The 22,057-nt window shown below is 39.2% G+C and overlaps 1 protein-coding gene across 1 annotated transcript in view; it reads left to right on the forward strand.

Annotated features, from left to right (window-relative positions):
- The first annotated feature begins 3,787 nt into the window (after positions 1 to 3,787).
- The window catches only part of DENND6A (DENN domain containing 6A), a 30,689-nt gene continuing 12,419 nt past the window's right edge, over positions 3,788 to 22,057 (forward strand). Inside the window, 11 exon segments of the mRNA XM_026723668.2 lie at positions 3,788 to 4,120; positions 6,418 to 6,456; positions 6,534 to 6,576; positions 10,561 to 10,673; positions 12,027 to 12,107; positions 13,586 to 13,691; positions 13,998 to 14,036; positions 14,039 to 14,076; positions 16,298 to 16,360; positions 19,893 to 19,948; positions 21,013 to 21,135. Of these exon segments, the coding sequence (XP_026579453.2) occupies positions 3,932 to 4,120; positions 6,418 to 6,456; positions 6,534 to 6,576; positions 10,561 to 10,673; positions 12,027 to 12,107; positions 13,586 to 13,691; positions 13,998 to 14,036; positions 14,039 to 14,076; positions 16,298 to 16,360; positions 19,893 to 19,948; positions 21,013 to 21,135 (890 nt within the window). The 5' untranslated portion in view covers positions 3,788 to 3,931.

Genomic DNA, 22,057 nt, shown 5'->3' on the forward strand with positions numbered 1-22,057 from the left:
TCTAGCTGATGCATTATTTCGACTCCCACAATATGATAGTAAAAGAGAAACTCTGATACAACCTATTATACAGGGTAAAGATACCATACAAACATTAAAATATAAAGTAGTAGATGACCTACCAAAAGCTTTAGAAAAAGATCCCTGGTTACAGAAAAATGAAACACAATGTATTATCACTGATGGAATAGCTTGGAAAGGAACAAAATTATATATACCGATTACCTTACGTGAACTAGTACTTAAAAGGTGCCATGATAGCAAACAAGCTGGTCATTACGGATATCTTAAAACGTTACATCTAGTTAAGAGATAATTTTGGTGGTCAGGTACGAGGGGAGATATTGAATGTTACATTAGAAAATGTAAACTATGTGCTAGTAGTAAGGCCCGTCCTGGAAAACCTTTAGGACTATTGCAAAAAGTGTCTGATCCAGTTAAACCATGGCAGGATATTGCCATGGACTTCATTGTAGATTTACCTTGTAGTCATGGGTTCACCGTAATATGGACCGTAATAGATCTGTTCTCAAAACAGGTACATTTCATTCCATGTAAAGGCATACCCTCTGCAAAGAAATTAGTTGGTTTGTTTCTAAAACATATATATTGCTTACATGGTGTACCAAGACATATTATTTCAGAGAGAGGGGTACAATTTACAGCCAGATTCTGGAGAGAGTTTGTGAAAACGATAGGCTCATAGCAGGGGTTAAGTACTGCTTATCACCCGAGTACGAACGGCATTGCAGAGCAAGCCAATGTGGCCATAGAACGATATCTAAGGTGTTATGTATCATATCAACAAAACGATTGGTCTGAATTACTACCATTCATAGAGTTCGCTTATAATAACGTTATAGGTAGCAGCACAGGATATACCCCATTTCAAATAGTATATGAAAGTGAGTTACTACCAATTCCAGAATTGCCACATAACACAGAGACACCAGTAATGCAGAAGCAGTGGTATGAACAAATACAACAATCATGGAAATATGTAAGAGAAGCCTTACAGGATGCCTTCATTGCATGTAAAAAACAATTTGACAAACAGAGAAGTGAACAAAAATCTTTCCACATTGGAGATCTTGTATATCTGTCCACTAAATATATAAATCTGGATCTTCCTTGTAAGAAATTAGGGCCAAAATCTATTGGACCATTCCCAATTGTAAAGGTAATTAATCCGGTGACTGTACAATTGAAACTATCATCACGATATAAAAGAATACATCCTGTGTTTCATTGCAGTTTATTAAAACGTATATATAAAGGCTCACCACAAATACTTCCTGGTCCAATAAAAGACGATCAATATGAGGCAGGGGAAGTATTAGATTCCAGAAAGAATAGGGGAAAGTTACAATATTTGATAAAATGGAAGAGCATCATACGTTAACAGCTATGATGTCTATGATCCATTATGTCAATGGTTTCATAAAAAAAATCCACATAAAGAAATGGAAACATAACAACGCTAATGAAATATAAGATATTAATCCCCTCTGTTTCATTTCCAGGGAGACCAGTGGTAGAGGGGGCAGCCTGTCGCTTCGTGAAACAACATTGGAAAATTAAGGGCTTGAAAGGGATGAAACAAAAACAAACATTCCTACCAGATGATGTCTGCACACTGACTAGTTTAGGTTGATGAGGGGGGAATACAAACACTTCATTACATTCCCACACTCAGCAATGCAACATTAATGAAGAGGAACATCATACTAATAAATTCATAAAGACAGCTTTTGGCAGGGTGGGTAAATAAATTAAGAGAGAGCAACTGCAGGAACAGGAAGAGTAAGGGGTAGTTGGGAATCGTGGCTTAGTTAGTTTGCGATGTAGACCAGGGTGTCCAACCTTTCACCTTCCCTGGGCCACATTAGAAGATGAAAATTTGGTTTGGGGCACACATAAAATAAAATAACAGTAACAATACCTGATCATCCAAAAAAACCATAGAAAACATAGTTAACATATTAAATTTATTTGGAAATGAAGTTAGTGAGATGTTTTTATTATTAATTATTTATTAAAAATTATTTATTTTTATCACAGTTTTTTTATCACGGTTTTTTATCATGGTTTATTTTCCGGCCAAATTTTGTGGGGGGAGAAAGCTCGCCTCACCTCGCGCCTACCTCTCCTCCTGCAAATGGCCCGGCTGGATGAGGCAGGACTGGAAGGCAGAAGCAGCAGCAGCGGCGGGGGCAGAAGCAGCGGCGGGGCAGTGGCGGTGGGGGCAGAAGCAGCAGTGGTGGCGGGCAGAAGCGGAGGCGGCAGGGGCAGAAGTGGCAGCGACGGCAGGGGCAGAAGTGGCAGCGGGGCAGAAGCGGCGGGGGCAGAAGTGGCGGCGATGGCGGTGGTGGAAACAGCAGGAGGTGGCGCTCTGACGGCGCCTGCTTTTTCTGTTGCTGCTTGGCCTGGCGCTCGCCTCGCCCTGCCTCGAGCCTGCTTCTCCTCCTCCTCCTCACTGGCTCTGGCACAAAGGTTGGGGTGGGCACTGGGCCGCATTACAAGGTGACCTGGGCCGCATGCGGCCCTTGGGCCGCAGGTTGGACAAGCCTGATGTAGACCATAGAATTATAGTGTTAATAGGATAATTGGGACACGAGTGCAGGGCGGAGATAGGCAGCGATTAGGTGGGCGGAGTGAAGGGATAAATTACACTGAAAGATGATTGATTTCAGTGCTAATCTTGTTCAGTTCAACTGTGCTTGCCAGTTACTGTACTAGGAACAATAAAAAGAAAAAAGAATACAAACCTATCTGTTTGCAATTTCTTACCTAGGATTCACAGAAACACGGCTAAGAGATGGTAGGCACGATGGTGCACTTATGCACGCTCCTTACAGACCCTTTAGGAATGGGGTGAGCTCAATAGTAGATAGTTTGAGGTTAAGGAGTGGGGGTTAGATGATGTAACAAGAGAGTCAGGTAGTGCATTCCAAGCATTGACCACTCTGTTGCTGAAGTCGTACTTTCTGCAATCAAGTTTGGAGCGGTTTACATTGAGTTTGTATCTGTTGTGTGCTCTTGTACTGTTGTGGTTAAAGTTGAAGTAGTCATTGACTTGTAGAACATTATAGCAGATAATTTTGTGTACTACGCTTAAGTCCAACCATAGCTGGCGTAGTTCAAGGGTTAGGGTTAGGGCAGTGTTAATTAAAGTCTGAGGATGGTGTAACAATAATATAAATATGACATGGAAAGTTAATTAATGTAATAATATGAATGTAAACCTAAGAGGAAAAGACTATAGATATTGTGCGCAAGAAATATGTACCAACGACACACTGTAGAACTGAAAGGTTTTATTTGTTGTTTTATCTTTATGTTTTATGTTTGTTGTTAAAACAAAAAACCTTTTTATTTTTTTAAAAAGGGGGTTAGGGCAGTGTGCTCAGCAGTAAAAAAAAAAAGATAATAAAGTTATCTTATCCAAGCTGGAGTACAAATGCGTCCGATTTAAGAAACAAGTTCTTAAGCCCACACGTTCTGGATTGAACTCAAAGGACTTTTCCCTGCATCCATACCACCCTTGCTGTTTCCCAAGAATCTTGCATTCCATCTGAAGGGAGATGGGAGAGAACCTTTCAACGCCCTCCCTTTGTACCACACTGGTTTAGAAACTTCCTTTCCTCCGCGCAACTGTACCACAGTCCCCTCCCTTCGCCCCATTTCCCCTCCCCCCCATCGCTTAAATTTGGACTCTTCCATTTCCCTCCTTTCAAGTCGCTGTGGATTTTCCCACCGAGCGTCGGGGAGGCGGTGGCCCCGAAGAGACGTGCGTCAAGCGGGCTTTCTTCCTCCGGAATCGGGGCTAGGAAGAGACGCCGCCGCGTCTTAAATTGAGGGCGAGAGGAGCTCGGCTGGTTGTGATAGAGACTGCGGCGGCAGAGCCGCCAGCGCAACCCTGCCGAGCGCCATGTCGCTGCAGAAGCCGGCCGAGGGCGGAAGCGGAGGCTTGGCGGATTCCCCGGGGGCGGAGGAAGGCGAAGATGGCTCGCCCAGTCCGTCCTTGACGCCGCCGGTGTTGCCCTGGGACCGCTTCTCGGCCTGGCTGCACTGCGTGTGCGTGGTGGGCTTTGATCTGGAGCTCGGCCAAGCTGTGGAGGTGGGTGACGCGCCGCGCCACCCAGGCGAGGGCTAGGTCGGATATGCCGCTCGGGCGAGGCAGGACGTCCCGCTCTGCGGAGAAGCGGCGCTCCTTTGCCGGCTTGCTCGGCGAAGAAACCCCAGGCGAAGGAAGCCTTTTGTGCCTGGTTGCTTTTATGAGATGCGGACCGCTGAGAGGTCCAGAGGCCAGGCATCCAGAAAGTCGGGGAGAGGCTCTTTCTTCTCCCCTGAGGCGTGCACCAAACAGCTAGCACAAGAATTCCGCAGCGTTTTTCCAATCTGCAACGCTGAAAATAACAGCCGGGACCACCACCACTTCGCGTGGAGTTAAGCAGGAGGGAAGGGGGGGGGGGAAGCTTGCCGTTGAACGATAACGAACCCTTCTCTCTGGAGTCGCAGGTCTTTTAATGCAAGCAGTGTTTTCATTCAGCCTGAAAAATAAACATACATTTGGGGGGGGGGGGTTCAAATAGATTTGCCTGTTGTTTTCATTTCTCCCCTTCTAGAGAGCTCTGGGTTGCTTATGGCAACTTAGGTAATGTTGATTTATTGATATGGCTTTTTGTCCAAATGTGGTGGTCAGAATGGCTGTAGTTTTTAGAGACGTCCCTGAAAAATACAGGAATCTGCATGAACAATCCCACAGGTTGCATTTCGTTGCTGATGGTTATTCCACAATTGAGGATTGCTGAGGAAGCCTTCCAGGTATGAAGATAAACGTGTGTCTAAATTCCAAGGACAAGCTGTGCAATCACAGGGGCAGCAGTTTGCAGGTCTAGCTTGTCTTCTGTTGACGACTGCACGGTGCCTTCGAGCCTTCATGCCATACCTTAAGGGATGAGAATAGCCAGTGAAGAATGGCACAGTTAGACGGGAAAATGGAATATAATCTGAGATTTGAACAAATATGCGGTTGCAAATGAATTGCCTAGAAGTCACATTGGAAGTATAATGTTCCATATGTTGCTACTTTTATAAAGCTAATATTTGTGATTTATACTGGGTAGGTTTTGTATTTCAGATAGGAATTATTGAGCATGTGGCAGGAGTTAAATATGAATCAACTTTAATCAGGTAGTTAATTTCCATATGTAGAGTTTACTGAATGTGAGTTTGCTCTGGACTGGACTAGCTGTAAATAAAACTACAACTTTTGTTGTTGAAAAGGAATAGGGATAAAGGGTCATTTTATTCAATGCAGCGTAGTGTTGATAAATTTAGACTGACATTTAATGTATTGTTAAACTTATCATCTAAGAATCATTTGCCCTTGTCTCTACTTATGAAATGTCCCCATAGATCTATGTTACAAATTGAAAACTGTATATAGTTTTCTCACACTGTATCACTTTTGTAATACAGTATAGTGGTGTTGCCTAACCTGATACCCTCCAAAAATTTCAATTGCTATAACTTTCAATCACATAGTAAATAAATTAGTTAGCCCCATTTTTTATTCTGAAGAGTATAAACAATTGAATAAATCATAACCCAGTTTTAAGTATTCTACAGCTCTGAGAGCTGTTAGAAGAAAAAGGACTTGGGACATGTATTTACTAAATAAATCTTACGTTTGAGTTTAATGAAATTATAAGCATCTTGTGATACAAGTTACACTCTCAACAGCATTTTTTTTTCCAGCAACATTCAGTAACCCAGCTTTTAGGCATTAAGTAGCCTAGAACTCAAATTAGTGAACTTTTAGATTTGATGAGCAGATTTGGAATTTCCCATACATATTATAACAGGTTCCAGAAGTCTAATCAGTTAAGTTGCTCTAGCCATTCTCCTGATCCTTGTAATTTTCGCAGCTTGCTTTTGCTTTTCTTAAGGACAGGATGGCTCAAAAAGAACACTTCTCTAGCTCCCCCCCCATTAAAAAAAACACCTTTTGAGCCAAGTAAGAGTGAAACATTTTATAAATCAAAAGAATAAAGAAGCATGGCAGTTTTGCACTTTTTTTTTCAAATACTATAATAATTAAGGTGAAATATTAATCTACGTTAGGAAGCCAGTGAAAATAGTTTATAAAATCTGTTAAACGTGCCAGGTCATTATTTGACATGATTATTGTTAGAACTGCTTGGGAAATATTAATTTGGAAAAGTTTTATTGGATGCATTTGGTGTTGAATATGTAGTACCTTTGAATTAGGAATACATATAAGTTAAGAGTGTGTGTGCTACTTTTTGGTAATAACCAGGACCCAGTCAAATTGATACCTGGTCCTGTGCACTATGTGATAAATTAATAGAATACTTTCTTTTCTCGACTGATGAAAATTCTCGTTTACAGGTCATATATCCACAGCATTCAAAACTTACAGATAAAGAGGTGAGTAAAACGATTTAGAAGACATTTATAAAATATATTTTCCCCTCCAAAATGTAACTTCTATTTTTCTCCCCTAGAAAACCAATATTTGCTATTTGTCTTTCCCAGATTCCAATTCAGGTAATCAGATATGTATGCTACTTACATATATATTTGTATAAAATATTTCTGTTTAGCTAGAACTGTTTTTATTTTATTTTATCTTTATTTCACAGTTTTATGAAGTCAAGTATGAGTGATAAGAAGTACCCTTTTATCTGACTGTTTCAGACAAAGTTAGGATACTGTTGTGATAAAAGGTGTAATTGGATTCCAGAATTATGTAAAATATTTGGAGGAGGATTTTTTTCCATAACTGTTTGTAGTATTCAGAAGGTTGCATTTCTTAAAATGTTCAGGGTCACAGCTTGGAAGTCTTGTCCAACAGAAGTGCCTTTTGCACATACACATGTCTGCCCTGAAGACGTGGAAATGGCCTCAAAAAGGCCATGCTGACCTTCTAAGAAATGTGATTGCCTCAATATTCCCAGCAGGAAATTTTGACAAATACTTTGCTTGCTCCAGAAACTTCCTCTCAATGCTTCACATACTCCTGATAGGCTTAAGTCATACATTGTACTAACCCATAAAGTTATTTGATTTTTTTGTAATATTGCATATTATGAGAAGCCATTTAGGTTGTAAATTATGACCTAGCATGTTGTGCAAATCAAGCCAGCTTTAATCTAGTCAATAATTGTGGTTAAGCAAACCATAACTTAGCATTGGGTGTAAGCTCAACCATAACAATGCAGAGTTGCAAAAAGAAGTATCCAGAGGAGGACTCAGCAATATCAAAATGGTGGGGACAATGTGGCAATCAAAGCTTTGCCTCTTAATGTATTTCATGTGTGCAACATATGTCAAAAGGATCCCCAGGGATGGGGCTTCAACTGCACTTTTGCACCTGTCATTTTTATTTCATTGACGCCAACCCCCCCCCCAATATATAACATTGCAAATGTCCTGGCACAAAGATTGCATGTACAATCCTCTGTGTACCTATTCAAAAGCAAGTCCTATTGAAATTGGTGAGAACTGATCCTAAATAATGTGCCCAGTATAGTACTGAAAACTTCTTATGTCTATTCAATAAAATAATTTCAGTTTGCACTGAGAGTAAGAGTTTTGCAGGTATCTTAATGATTAGAAATCACTTAGCAATAGCTTAAAATTGCATGCTTGTAGTACATGTGAAAAAAAATTCTTGAAGTATTTGTAGTGGTTGTACCTGGAATTTTACATGAGGAATTGTAGTTGTTGGCTCTAACTAATTATAGATTTTAACTGAGATTATTCAATATTTTTTATGATAAATTTCTTTACTTTTCATTTTAGAAACTTTATATATATTCAAACTATGTACAGTTTGTTTAGCTGCTTGAACTACCTTAAGATGACTATACTGTTTTGAGGGCAATACATATAATGTTACAAATGATAATTAAGAATGTGGACATCCATAGGAAATAAATGGGAAAAAGCAAAAAACATGTTTGTAATCATATCATCACACAAATGCTGTGAGTCAGCAGAACAGGCACCTGTGTCATTTTAGCATAATGTTGGTAACTGTGGACACCAGCAGCTAAGAATATTTTACAATATTCAAAAGGATTCAGGTTAATCCCTACCCTAGGGCAGTAGTTTAAATTGTGACATAAGCATAAGGCTACATAAGGTTAGTTAAATAAATCTGTTTATAAATTACTTAAATGTATTAAAATATTTTTAAATAAATGTAAAATACTTGTTGGTTGTTCAAATGCCTTGGATGTTTTCTGGAATATAGGTTACAGGGTTTCTTTTTTTGCCAGCAATTTGGTAAATATTTTATAGGCTATTTTTAATTTTTCAAAAATAAAAGTACCAGTAATCTTTATTATCATTATTGATTGTGAAAACATTAGTAGAAGCTCTAAGGAAAAGGCCTAGAATATGCTTGAGAGAGTTTGGCTTGGATTCCCAAGTGTGTAAAATGTTCCATCACAAAATGTTTCGAAGTAAGTGTGTAAGAATTAATTATTTTGTATACTCCTATGCAAACATTCTGCCTTGGTCAAGCTATGTTGCAATTCCTTGTTGGCATTTAGATTTTATGATACTTGAGAAAAAGATAATTTTTCCCATTTACCAGAAATAGTTTTGATTGAATTTGCTTTTTGGATTAAAATTGCTTGCTCAAATATATTGGAGTTTGAATGATAATGATTTAATGAAGTTGCAAGAATATTTCATCAAATTATATAACTCCCCATTGGCTTCTCATCTTACTTTACCTAGATATTTATGAAGAGAATTTAAATTATTTCTCTCTTGTGAGATAAAGATGCTAAAGTGGGATTTCCTTTTTAAAACGATTATTTCTGTTAAGAATCAAATTTGTTTATTTATATGTCACCCATCTCACTATCTTAAGATTTCTTTTATTAACAATTTTAAGTGAAATGAATTTTGGGGGATCAGCTTAATGCTAAAGAAAGAGAAAAGGCCTGTTATTGCCTTATTGTTTTTAATTTATATGATTAGAATTTTATACAAATAGGTGATTCTTAAATACTGAAATCTGTGCAGCCATCAATAGTGTAAATGTTTCATATTGTGAATCTTGATAACTTTGAATTTACTTTTGGGCGGAATATATTCATTTTTCTTGAAGCTTTTAGAATACTAAAAAATACCTTGGGTTGTTTTTTTAAAAAAAACTTCCATCTGGTGAAGTGTGTATGGATTTCCAGTTTCATCCGATTTGAAATGAAGTTGAAATCACATTAAAGTTAAAATGGTGCTTCCTAAAAAAGTTGCTGCCCTGAAATATTTTGATGTAAAGCTTGAATCTGCAATGATTTTAATTGGCAACTCAAATTCAGTAGCTGTTACAGGTTCTTGTTAAGTCATCTAGACAGAAGGAGATGAGTAGTCATACAGTACCTAAGTAGTAGGCAGGACAATGGTGAAAAACAGTCAGAATTAGAGTAGCGGCACTGATTACTGTCTTTTAGGCATTTGCTCTGTTTCCACCAATTTACTTGGGTCTCCTTTAGATCAGAGGTCTCCAACCTTTTGGATCTTGGGGACCATCAAACTCATAATTTTAAATTCCGGAGACCAGAGACCCTGGGAAAATCCCCCAAAAAGTATGCAGGAAAATTCCCCACCCACTTTTTCCTACCAATTGATCGATCTTTATTTTGGATCACAGGATACCATCTCCAGTTTTGTTCTCAGGGAAAGAGAGGGAATGAGAGAGACTTTTGGCTTCATGCAAGGAAAGCAGCAGAAGCAGCAGAAGTCTTTCTTTCTTTCCCCTAAACTCTACCAGAAATGAGTCTGTCAGAGACAAGTCTCTTTGTGAGACTTGTCGCACCGGCACAGCCTCTTGGAGCAGGAGGACTTGCAGGATCCCAAAGACTCATTTCTGGCGGAGTTTGGGGGAGAGAAAGAAGGACTTTTGCTGCTTTCCTTGCGTGCAGCCAAAAGCAGAAGCAGAAAGAAGCAGCCCGGTGGCCAGAGTGTTTTTTTTAATGTGGATTGCACCTAAAAACAAGCAAAGCTTTGATCACCGCAGACTTTCTTTTATTATAATCTATGGACATCCCTTATTGGCAGAGAAAAAGAGGTACAATCTGCAGTAACCATAGTGTTTGGGTTTATTCAACAAGAGAGGACTGCATCGTACTTAGATTTTGTCAAGTAGAGCAGAGGTCTCCAACCATGGCAACTTTAAGACTTGTTTACTTCAACTCCCAGAATTCCTCAGCCAGAAAGGAATTCTGGGAGTTGAGGTCCAAAAGTCTTAAAGTTGCCAAGGTTGGAGACTCCTGAAGTCAAGAGTCATTTTAGGGGAAAACAGCACTGTCTGCTTCTTCAGCCTTTCTCCGATGTAAACACTATAGACTTGATTTCTATGCGTGGAGTTACCTAGAACTGTGCTTGGCATTTAGGGAACATTTTAAAACATTATTATTTGTTAGAAGCACCAGTAAGTTACATAAATTATTTTTAAATATTACTGACTCAGTATAGTCCTTTGCTGTTTTTTCTCCTCTTTCCTTTTTGGCTTAGGTTGCCTTGGAAACACACAATTTTGTTTTAGGTTTCGGCAATCTTCTAGCAGAAAGCTTTCGTGGCACTGTTTGCTGGATCAGTTGGACAGAGATCTACCAATTTACTTGAAGGTTGGGAAAGTAGGATGTTTTATCTTGTCCAGGCATGATAGTGTCATTCGAATTCTAATTATTGTGATGGTATTTTAATGGTACAATTGTTACGTTTTGTTCCTGATAAGACATTGCTTAGTGTACTGCTGCATTGTCCTGCATCATGTGGCCAATAACTTTCAAAACTTTTAATGATGAACATATTATCCTTTCTGCTAAAATACTAATAATTAAAACAGCTTTAATTGGATCTACAATTGGGGTATTGGGGAGGGTCTCATTATAATGCTGTTATATTCAGCTTTTTTAGATTTCAGGGAGCTCTTTGTCCCTGAACTTCACTGAGGATCCTGGGAATTAATGATCTCCAGTTGATCTCAGGACATACCCAATCCCTTCAGGGCTGGCAAATTGTAATGGATAAAAGTTCAAAACACTTCTGTCTACTATTTAATAGCTGCACATAAAAAATTGAGTGCAGTACAGCATTAACATTACATACAATTATGTAATTTACAACTATGTAAAGGTGATAAAGACTTGTGGTCCAAAATGCCTATAGTACAAATTAAATTGGGATGGGGGAGGAAAGAAGCATTCCTTTTACTTCGTGGAGACTTCTCATAAGTAACGTAATATTGTCACAGATTGTAGATTATGTAATAGTACTTGTTCCTCTTCTATAAATTCAAAAAAAGTTGAGAAACGAAGTATATAAAATACAAGTAGCTCTTAATTTTTAACCAGTTGCTTAGCAACTATTCCGATTTATAATGGATCTCTCCTGAAGAAATTATAACCCGGTTCCAAAGTTCCTAGACCCATTTTGGCATTTGACAGTCGGACTGCATTTTTGGCCATTTGCAGAGCCCCATGATTCTATGACTACGGTTTAATTTTTGCCCAAAGCTGGTGTTTACTTCCGGTTTTCAGAAAAAACACTCTGTATGCTAACGATGGATTTGCTTAATGACTACGGCTTTCGCTTTAACGATCATCGATTCACTTAATGAATGATAATTCGCTTAATGACTATTGAAAAAAATGACCTGGTTTATGACAGTCATGAATTATGACCGTAATGAGCAGGCTTCATCATGGTCATAAGTCAAGGACTACCTGTATAGGCTACTTGTGTAGGGAATGTTGTATAGTTATAGAAACGTTAGCTCTAGTAGGTTCTTAATTTTCATAGGCATGAGCTAGATGTGTTTGATGAAATGTTTACAGTGACATTATGTCTGAAAATGTAAATATCCTGAATAATTTTCCTGTGATTTTAATAAAATTTTCTTTAAAAGCACCTGCTAAGTATACATCATTACTCAGAAAGTATTCCATGTTTTTTGGAATGTTTTTTTTCCTTTACAGAGGGATCCTGCCTATTTTTATGGATATGTGTATTTTAGACAAGTACAAGACAAGACATTAAAACGAGGTTACTTTCAGAAGGTAATTTAATTTTAGCTGAATTGTTCATGGTTGTCTTCTAAATATACTAAAAAAAAGTTCTGTTTAGATTGGTGGAAAATATTGCCTATATTATGTTTAAGGTTATAAACACATTACCTTGGCTAATCTGAAAGGCCAGAATACATAAATCACAATGCTATTTGCAGTACATATTTGGGTCATAGCCAATGAAATTAGGTATCTTTAAGCAAAATAAGTGATAACTTGTATGGTGTGAAGAGTTAGACTAGAAATTGGGAGATCATGAGTTCTACTCCTGCTTAGACACAAGGCCATCTGGGTGACCGTGGGCCAGTCCACCGCTCTCAACTCTGAGAAACAGACAGGGGAAAACAATTCTGAAGTATTGCCAGAAGAACTGTAAGGATATTGACTCAAAGGCATTCAAAAACACAAAACCAATTGCCTTACCTTATCCGTTGTCCTGTTCTACCTTTGCCATTATTTTCATATATGACTTTCAACAAAATGAATAGACATTACTGAGGTGGCTGCATTCCATGGTTCCCCAAATTAAATAAATAATATTTTGAAATTTATTTGTTTAAAAAATAGTTGAACTCTTGTGAGGTCATCTAATTTTAAAGTTCCTACCTGAATCACATTGGAAAATATTGGCCTAATTAGCTTATAAAATCTGCTTGTGAATATACACTCCCCTCCAAAAAAGTAAATACATACAGGTAGTCCTCAGGTTATGTCCATTTGTTCAGCTACTGTTCAAAGTTACGATGGCACTGAATGAGAGAGAGTTAATGACTGGTCCTCAGAGTTTCAGCCATTGTAGTGTATCCACAGTCATATAATTATGACCTGGTTACTGTTGTGGTTAGCCAGCAGCAGGTGTGGACAGCTGAGGAGAGCGAGGACTCAGATGAGGGGCAGGATCATTAGGGAGTGGACTGCTGCAGAGCAGCTGCAGCAGCACGGGCGACTCAGGAGTAAGGCTGCAAGGTAATGGCCCATCCTTCAAAAAGATAAAAGCCAGCTGTGAATCAGACGTTCTTTGCAGGAAGCAAAAACGTTTTGAAACTCGAGCCTCGTGGACATTGCAGTATCTTAGTTGGTATTTGAAGACTCTTGTGTTGTAAAATATTTCTAGGTAACCTTATCTGTTATTTTTGGCAGCCTCACACAGTTTTGGCAAGGTTCGTGCTTATCAAAGTTAATTAGTTTGCAGCAGCCTTTTAACTGGGGATTCGTAAGAATCATTAAAAGGGTTTCTGTTCTCTTTGGTTCGTGTTTGTTTTATTGGACAAGGATTTGGCTCAGAACAGTTACACAGCTTGTGACTACAATATCATAGTGAGCCAGAGTCAGAATCACAGTTTCTGACATTTCCTGTTGGCTTCCCACAAGCAAAATAACTGAATGTAGTGAGGAACTAATATGATACTTAATATAAATTATAGTGGCTTTGGAAGAACTAATTATGAATTATTTTGCTTCTCTTATAGTCTTTAGTTCTGATTAGCAAGCTGCCTTATATCCACTTATTTAACACTGTGCTTGGACAAATTGCACCTGAATATTTTGAGAAAAATGAACCTTTCTTGGAAGCAGGTTGGTAATATTGATGGTTTTGTGATATGGTATATTTAAAAAAAAACATTAATTACAAATTTTCACCCAGTCTATAACTTGTGAATAGTAGCGGAAGAACATGACTTCGACTTCAAAATTGCTATCACTGACATGTTACTGAGGATGCTGTTGCCAGTTTGTCAGCTGATCCAGATAATCTGATAACTATAGGATGAACCCAAAGAAATTTAATTCAGTAGATAAATCATTTTATTCACAAATGTTAAGGAGCACTGTTGATAAAGTCTTCTATATACAAATCTGATTACTTCTCCTTTGCTTTAGCTTGTAGTGATATTGATCGATGGCCACTACCAGTCCCAGGAAAACACTCTATTTGCCAATTGTGGGCATTGTAATTAAGGTAATTTTAAATTTCTTCCATTCTTGTTTGTTGTTTGAATTCGGCCAACTACATCTTTTTGTATATAATATGTTTTGTATATAATATATTTATATATATATATATATATATATATATATATATATATATATATATATATATATATATATATATATATATATATAAACAGTAACGATTTCTTTAAAAGCCTTAGTACTATAAATGTATACTTCATACTTGCACAAGTAAGAGAGGAAAAGAATGCTTAAAGGAGAACTTGGTATAAATAAAATCCTAAAGAAATAGTGTGTTTCTAAATATTGTGCTTAGACCTGTCATTTAAAAAGAGACAACTGGACTTTCTTGTTTTTCTTGAAGATGTTTCGCTTCTCATTCAAGAAGCTTCTTCAGCGCGGACGGGATGGTGGGGAATGAAAATATTTATATTCCAAGTAAAATATGGCTTCCAAGGCTGACATTACATTCCTTGCAGACAGCTAGTCATTTGCATTCTTTTAGAGCAGGGGTGTCAAACTCAAGGCCCATGGGGCTGGCCTGGAAATATCAAAGGACCGGCTCATGGTGCCTCTGCCGTGGCTCTCCTGTGCCTCATTTTCGGCCTCCTGTAACACTCTCCTGGCTGAAAATGCCCCCTCAGCCCCCTGTGCGCCCCCCTGTGGTCTCCCCCTTGTGCTCCTGCGGCCTGTGGAGAAGAACTACAATGCTGATCCATCCCTTGAAGAAATCCAGTTTGACACCCCTGTTTTAGAGAGTTGTTGAGTCCCCTTGAGGTTTATCTGGGTCTTCAGGGTCACCTGTAAATGGGTGTGGAGCCTTCTTGGAACTGCTGAGAGGACTGTGTTGTAGACTGAAGATAGATGGTGTAGTATCCCCCTCGATGGCCTTTTTGACCCCTCTTTCAAACGAGTGATCCTCTCTGTCCTAAATGTGGGCTTTGTCTTTTAAATGCAGATGGACTGTTGTATCTAGTCCTGATGGGTTTGTTCTTCTGTGTTGTGCCATGCATTTATGAAGTAGTTGTTTTGTTTCCCCAATGTACAGATGCACATGGCTCATTGCATTGTACTGCATATACCACATTGCTTAATTTGTATCTGGGTGTTTTATCCTTGGGGTGAACAAGCTTCTGCCTTAGTGTATTCTTGGGTTTAAAGTGTGCATGTATGTTGTGGTGGCTGAAGTCCCTCCTGAGCTTTTCAGATGTTCCTGCAATGTATGGGATGACAACATTGCTTCATTTATTGTTCTCTTCTGTTATGAAAGAGCTCCTATAGGGTCTTTTATTTTGGGGGATTTGATGAAGACCCAGTTGGGACAGTCACATGTTCTGAAGGCTTCCTTGATGTGTTTTGGTTCTTTTTCTTTACCATCTTTGCTGGTAGGTATGCCTTCAGCTCGGTGGTGTAAGGTTCTGATAACTCCCATTTGGTGCTCCAGTGGATGGTGAGAATCAAGTTGATCTCTGTGTGTGAGTTTTCTGTAATCTTCATTGTTAAGGTTTCTGTCTTCCTCGTATACTGCACAGTTCAGAAAGGGTAGACTTTTTCCGTAACATCTTCCCATATGAATTTGATGCCTCTGTTCACGGAGTTGATTTATTTGGTGACACTTCCAATTCCTGTGTTTTGATCTTGACCCAAGTATCATCCACATACCTATACCAGTGAGTGGGTGGAATTCCTGTGAAGGAGTTTAGGACTTTGGTTTCTACCTCTTCCATGTAGAATTGGCCACAATGGGGGACACAGGTGTCCTCATGGTGCTGCCGTGTTTTTGTCTATAGAAACCTTCATTGTATTTAAAATAGGTGGTGGTCTGGGGAGGGATATGGCACCATCTATCTCCAGTCTACAACACAGTTCTCTCAGCAGTTCCAACAAGGCTCCACACCCATTTGCGCTACATAGGTCACCCTGAGGACAGAGATAAATCTCCAAGTGGCTTCAATGACTCTCTAAATGAATGCAAATGATCAGCTTCAGTCAGAGCTGAAGAAGTTTCTTGGGTGAGAAGTGAAATGTCTTCAAGAAAAACCAGAAAATCCAGTTGCACCTTTGGGGCAATCATGATCTGAATGACTGAGAATCTCCATAGATACCTATCATTTTAAAAGTCCATTTCTTTGCCTCTGTAGGATGTATGAGGTCTTTTAATTGAGCACAATAAAGGTAAATAAAGTTAACATTTGAGTTGAATGAAGAATACTTTTTTTTTTCCTAAGGTGCGGATTCCTACCTGTCATGACAAGCCTGGAACAACTCAAGTATTACAGTTGACACATCAGGTAGTTCACTCACAAAATAATATTTCCTCAATACGAAGATCTAACTTCAAACACTTCGTTTCCTAACATTTTAGTCAGGAGTTCTAGAGTATATATTTTTTTAAAGTAAGCTAGTAAAATTATAGTAGAGAAGGAAAACTTATCTTTTTGGGTGGAGATAAATTAGATAATGCAACTTAATATTATAATATTTGCCAAAACAAGTTGCTATGTCAACAGTGAGTCTTGGGAGCTGAAGGAAGGAGGCATTTCAGATTCGGCAAACATAAGCTATTCAGCTTCAATGGAAAACGAAGGAGGAAATAGTTGGCTATTATAAGGACTCCTCCTGTGAGTGGATCCTACTCTGCAAAAATTTCACATTTTAAAAGCCATGTAATAGAATTTAGATAACTTAAATATTGAGGGGATTTTATCATTCTAGAGAAGACTTTCACTTTTATACATCTTGCTGTTGTCATTTATTTTCAGCCCATCCCTTTAAAATCGACTTCCTGTCTTTAAGAAAAAATATGTTGAGGGCCTCTCCTATTTCTTCAGCCTGCTCCTTTTGCCTGAAAGGGGTGAGAAAAAAATTGTGATGCCTTTAGAACAATTCATAATCCTGCAGTACTGTGACCTACAAGGTGAACAGAGCTGCTTCTAAGCCCAATTAGCAGAGGAGATTCTGGTTAAACAGATAATACTGTAAGAGGATGGGCGTGGAGGCGAAAACTCTCATTTCCTTTCCTCTCCTCCTTTGATAAACCAAGAAGGGCCCAGCTTAGAGAAGATAAACATTCTCTTTAAAAGCTACACAGTTTCAAAAAGGGAGCTTGCTGGACTGGCAGGAGAGGTAGGGCTGGATTTCAAAGTATTAGAAGATGAAAAAAGAACAGTTAAAGAAGAGGAAAAGAGACAAAAATAAAAATACAAGGAGCAAGCCCAAAGATGCTGTGGGAGTCAGCAGCATGTGAAAGCCTGTCTTTGGGGGAAGTGGGGAGAAGGTTGGAGAGGAAATTCTAGAGACAGTTGCCTGCAGAAGACTCGGGCTGAAGGGTAGGAGAAGAAGAGTCCAATTGGGTGATGCTAGGAAGGATCCCAAGTGGGATAAATTCCCTGGAGACCACAGCACAAAAAGTTTAAGCCCTAGATGATTAAGCTAGAAAAACGGGGAGAATTGTTTTCTCTTCACACCCTCTCCCCTTCTATTTGAAACGGTAAGAAGGCGACCTTGAAGGCTGGACTGATTGAAGTGCAGCTGCAGTCTGTCAGAATCAACAGCCAGCCATACCTGCAGAAAACAAGCAAGAGCAGCAGCTCCCTCAGGAGGAGGAGGCAGCAAAACATAATTGAGTTCAGGAGTGAAGGAAGGTCAAGAAAAATATGGGGAGAGGCCTTGGGTGGAAGCACCAGAAGTCAGGAAGTGTGGCTGGAGTGTAGCAGCAACCAGTATTATCTGCTACAGCACCAAGGGACAAGAAGGATTGAACCAGACTTAATCAAAGGGATCAAGTTAGCTTATAGATGCAGGATAGGACAGTGACAGGTAGCTTTCTTTTTTTAATAAAAACAATATGACATAGTATATCAGTGTATGTATTGATTGTTTAATCAGGACAGTTTATTAATAAGACTTAGATTAAGCTTTTGATGGGGTATTGCAGGATTACAAATGGCTATAAAGGGCTCTCAAACCTTTTCATGGAATCAAGGAGAAGGAGGGTGTTCTAGTTCAAACTCTTGCCCATTGTAGAAATTCTCCTCCTCTGAATAAAGGCCTGTCTGATATGTTCTTGAAAACCTCCAATAATGGAGCACCTGCAACTTCAATAATCGAACTTATTTGATTGCTTAATAGCTCTCACAGTTGGGAAATCCCTTAGTTTAAGTTTGGATCTCTCACTGTAAAAGTTCCACCTGTAGCTATCATCACCTCCTGTTTGGACTCTTGCAATGTATTCTATTTGAAGCTTGTAACCATTCAGAAGCTATACCGTGTTTCTCCAACAATACAGCCTCCACCAACAGGAAGGCCCAGCATGTTTTATTGGCATAAAATCAAATTAAGCCCCTCCCCCCCAAATTTAGGCCTATTTTAAAACATGCAAAATAAGGGGGAAAGGCGGGGGGACTTGCCGTTTGGAGCTGCCGCTTCTGCATTTGGAGCTGCTGCTGCGTTTGGAGCTGCCGCTTCCACGTTTGGAGCACTGCCGCTGTTTGGAGCACTGCTGCTGTTTGGAGTTGCCATGTCTGCATTTGGAGCTGCCGCCACGTTTGGAGCTGCCACTTCCGCATTTGGAGCGCTGCCGCTATTTGGAGCACTGCCACTGTTTGGAGTTCCCATGTCTGCATTTGGAGCTGCCGCCGCGTTTGGAGCTGCTGCTTCCGCGTTTGGAGCACTGCCGCTGTTTGGAGTTGCCATGTCCGCATTTGGAGCTGCTGCTTCCGCGTTTGGAGCACTGCTGCTGTTTGGAGCACCACCGCCATTTGGAGCGCTGCTGCCACTCCAAACACAGTGGCAGCTTGAAAGGCGGAAGTGGCAGCTCCAAACATGATGGCGGTGCTCCAAATGGCAGCGGCACTCCAACCACAGAAGTGGCAGCTCCAAATGTGGCGGCGGTGCTCCAAATGGCAGCGGCACTCCAAACACGGAAGTGGCAGCTGCAAACGTGGTGGCAGAATGGGCAGAAGGGAAAGCAACAGCGGCGGGTGCCAAAGGTCTTGGGTCTGCAGTAAAGGTGTTTGGTGGGAGTAGGGAGCTCTCTGCGCTTCACCATGATCACCCGTTAGGAGCCACTGGTGGCGAGGCTGCCCGCAGGGCACTCTAGATGAGGATGCAAGGGGGGGGCATTAAGTTACCCTTGAAAAGATGGCCTAGCCGTTTTTTCAGGGCTCAAAAAAAAAAAAAGGCCCGGCCTTATTTTGTGAGAAACACGGTACCTAGTCCAAAATACAGCCACATGAATAATTATGGATGTTCCAAATTTTGCCCATCTAACCTATCCCCATTTACCAATAGGCCAAAAGTCTTTCTACTGTTATTTCTGTCCAGCTGGTAAGTTCTGGATGAGTTGGTACACTCCAGGTCCCAGCTGTAAAGCACTTCATCTTGTGGGACCCTGGAGATACATCATCTCAGTAGATGCTGAGCAACAGCATTCCTCTGAGGTCTGTATGAGTCTGACTCTTTGGCTTCTTATGGCTTAAAGCCATAAAAGCCTGGTTCTTTCAACAACCTCTGAGACAGAGGTAGTGATTGGTGCTTGTTGGAAGTAAGTTTGTTTTAGTTATCTTTTTCTGATATGTGCCATGTTTTCTCCTTTTCACTTGATTCTTTTATTATTTTTGTTAGTAGTTTTAATTCTATAGTGTAAACTGCCCAGAGTAATTTTGTAACTGAGGTGGTATACAAGTTAAGAGATAAAAAAGTAGGGACTCTAATGAAGGCATTCTTACAAATTTATGTGATAAGCTTATTATAAAAAAAATCATTGTTTATTTTGTTGTCTGGTGCTACTCTGAATCAAAAGCTTTTTGTCTTTTTTTTTAGGCAGATTCACAAATCTCCATTGCTTTGCCAACTGTCTATGAAGTAGATCTCTTTAGGTAAAGATTAAAAAACATCTTGATTTGATTTCTTGAAGTTCACACATTACATCAAAGAGTTTCAGGAACTGAAAGCATGAACTGATTAATTAGCAAAGAGACACTGAGATAAGATATCCTAGGAAACACATTTTTTAAATTTACATTACATGCATGTGTAATGTGTAGCTGTTTATGTGTTCTCACAAGAAACACTCTTGTCATTTTCCTATGTTTCTGGCTCATCTGCTAGCACTGCCTATTTGAACAGTAAAAGCAGATAGCTGTTTTCTTTCCTTTAACCATAGAGAAACAGCATTTTCATTACAATCACCACTGAAGAACTTTTAAAATTAAATAAACTTTAATTTAGCTCCTAATAGCAATGAGAAAGCACAAGTGTTACCCACTCTTTGGATTAGTAGAGATTAAAACTTTTTCACCATGTGTTGTAGAGGTCGGGACAAAATTGGTAGGTGGGGAGACGTATACCATGTCCATTTGTGCATCTGCTTAAAGTTCTTGAGTGCAGTCCCAAGAAAATTACCTATCCTTGGTTGATGCACATTATAATCATTAACTTTACTGTTACTGAAATTTGGTCAGATTTCTTTTTGTGTGAAATGAGCCTACAGGTGGTTAGAGAGGAACTCTATCCACTAATTAGAAAAACAATTCCTGTTGTAGGTTTTCTTTGCTCCCTTTATGAAAATTGTTATATTTCAGAAAGTGTCCAGATGTTTGCAGTAAAAGAAGTCAGAAAGTCATTTCTTGAGAATTTAACTTTCTATGTGATCTCCCATTGTGAATGCTGCAATATGAGCAAATTCAGCTTTGATCTTGTCCTGATAGCTGGTTAAATATAGGAACCTGGTAACTGTATGGGTTGAACAGAAGTTCAAATCCCACTTTATCTGTGCAGCTTTTCTACTTCTATGTTTCTCAAGACGTTTTAATAATTATTCTGCCTTAAGTCTTGAGTGTGCAAGCCAAGATTATATTTCAATTGCAAATGTTGGTTCTGCTGTCTCTGCTATAAGTAGGGCAAGGGGAAAAAAATATTTACTTTTGTGAATCTGTTTCAGATGTTTCTTGCCAGTGTTCTCTCACATCCAGATGCTGTGGGAACTAGTATTGTTAGGGGAACCATTAGTTGTCATGGCACCGTCACCATCAGAATCTTCAGAAACGGTCTTGGCGCTTGTGAGGTAAACATGGAGTATTTTTAAAAGCTGTATGATGGGCCTGTTGGAATGAATCACAGAATGGAAAGGTTGTAGCGGAATAAAAGCCTTTCAGTTTTTATTAGAAAAGGAGAAAAAAAACTTGGATCAGATAGCCGTAAAACTGGTTGCTTTTTCATGATTTATCACAGTGGATAACTCCAGTTAGTAATACTTTACTCTACAAACAACAATTAAACAGACCATCTCTTAATGTGATATGTCCCTAAATGTATAGGCAATTTTAGAAGCTGCAGAGGGGTTGATGAGGGTAGTAAATGGGATAGCTTCCAGTTTAACCAGCTGAGTAATTAATCATAATATTTGTTTTTGTGTTGATACTTGTTTTTTAAAAAAATAAATACTAATAGATATCAATAAGCAAGCGTTAACTTCAAAAAAAGGTACCAGGCAATTGTGAGAAGGACAGGAGATTTTACCTGAATGGAACAACAGGTCACCATGGCTGTTTTCTTTGTTATGCATCAAAGCAGCCTGGGTTTTTTTTTCTGTCCATACAGTTGTACATTTTTCCTGCATTGAATCATCACAGTGTTTTTGTCAGGCAGTTTTTGTCACATTTTACTTCACATATTATTAGACTTCTATAACATCCAGCAGTGCTTTACAAAACTCTCTGAGTGGTTTATAATGTCAGCCTATTCCCCTCAATAATTTGGGTCCTCGATTTGCTGACCTTGGAAGGATGGAAGACTGAGTCAACCTTGAGTGGGTCAGGATCAAACCTCTGGCAGTGGGCAGAGTTAGCCTGCAATACTGCATTTTAACCACTGCACCATGACAGTTCCTTTAACCAATGGTGGTGCATTTGTTCAGGATTTCAATTATATTTTTGCCCATGTAAATTTCAAATATACTTTTGCCCTTGCCAACTTTATTCTCTTGG

This window comes from Pseudonaja textilis, chromosome 2 (genome assembly GCF_049901715.1).
Source record: "Pseudonaja textilis isolate UNSWEBS1 chromosome 2, rPseTex1.2, whole genome shotgun sequence".
NCBI lineage: Eukaryota > Metazoa > Chordata > Lepidosauria > Squamata > Elapidae > Pseudonaja > Pseudonaja textilis.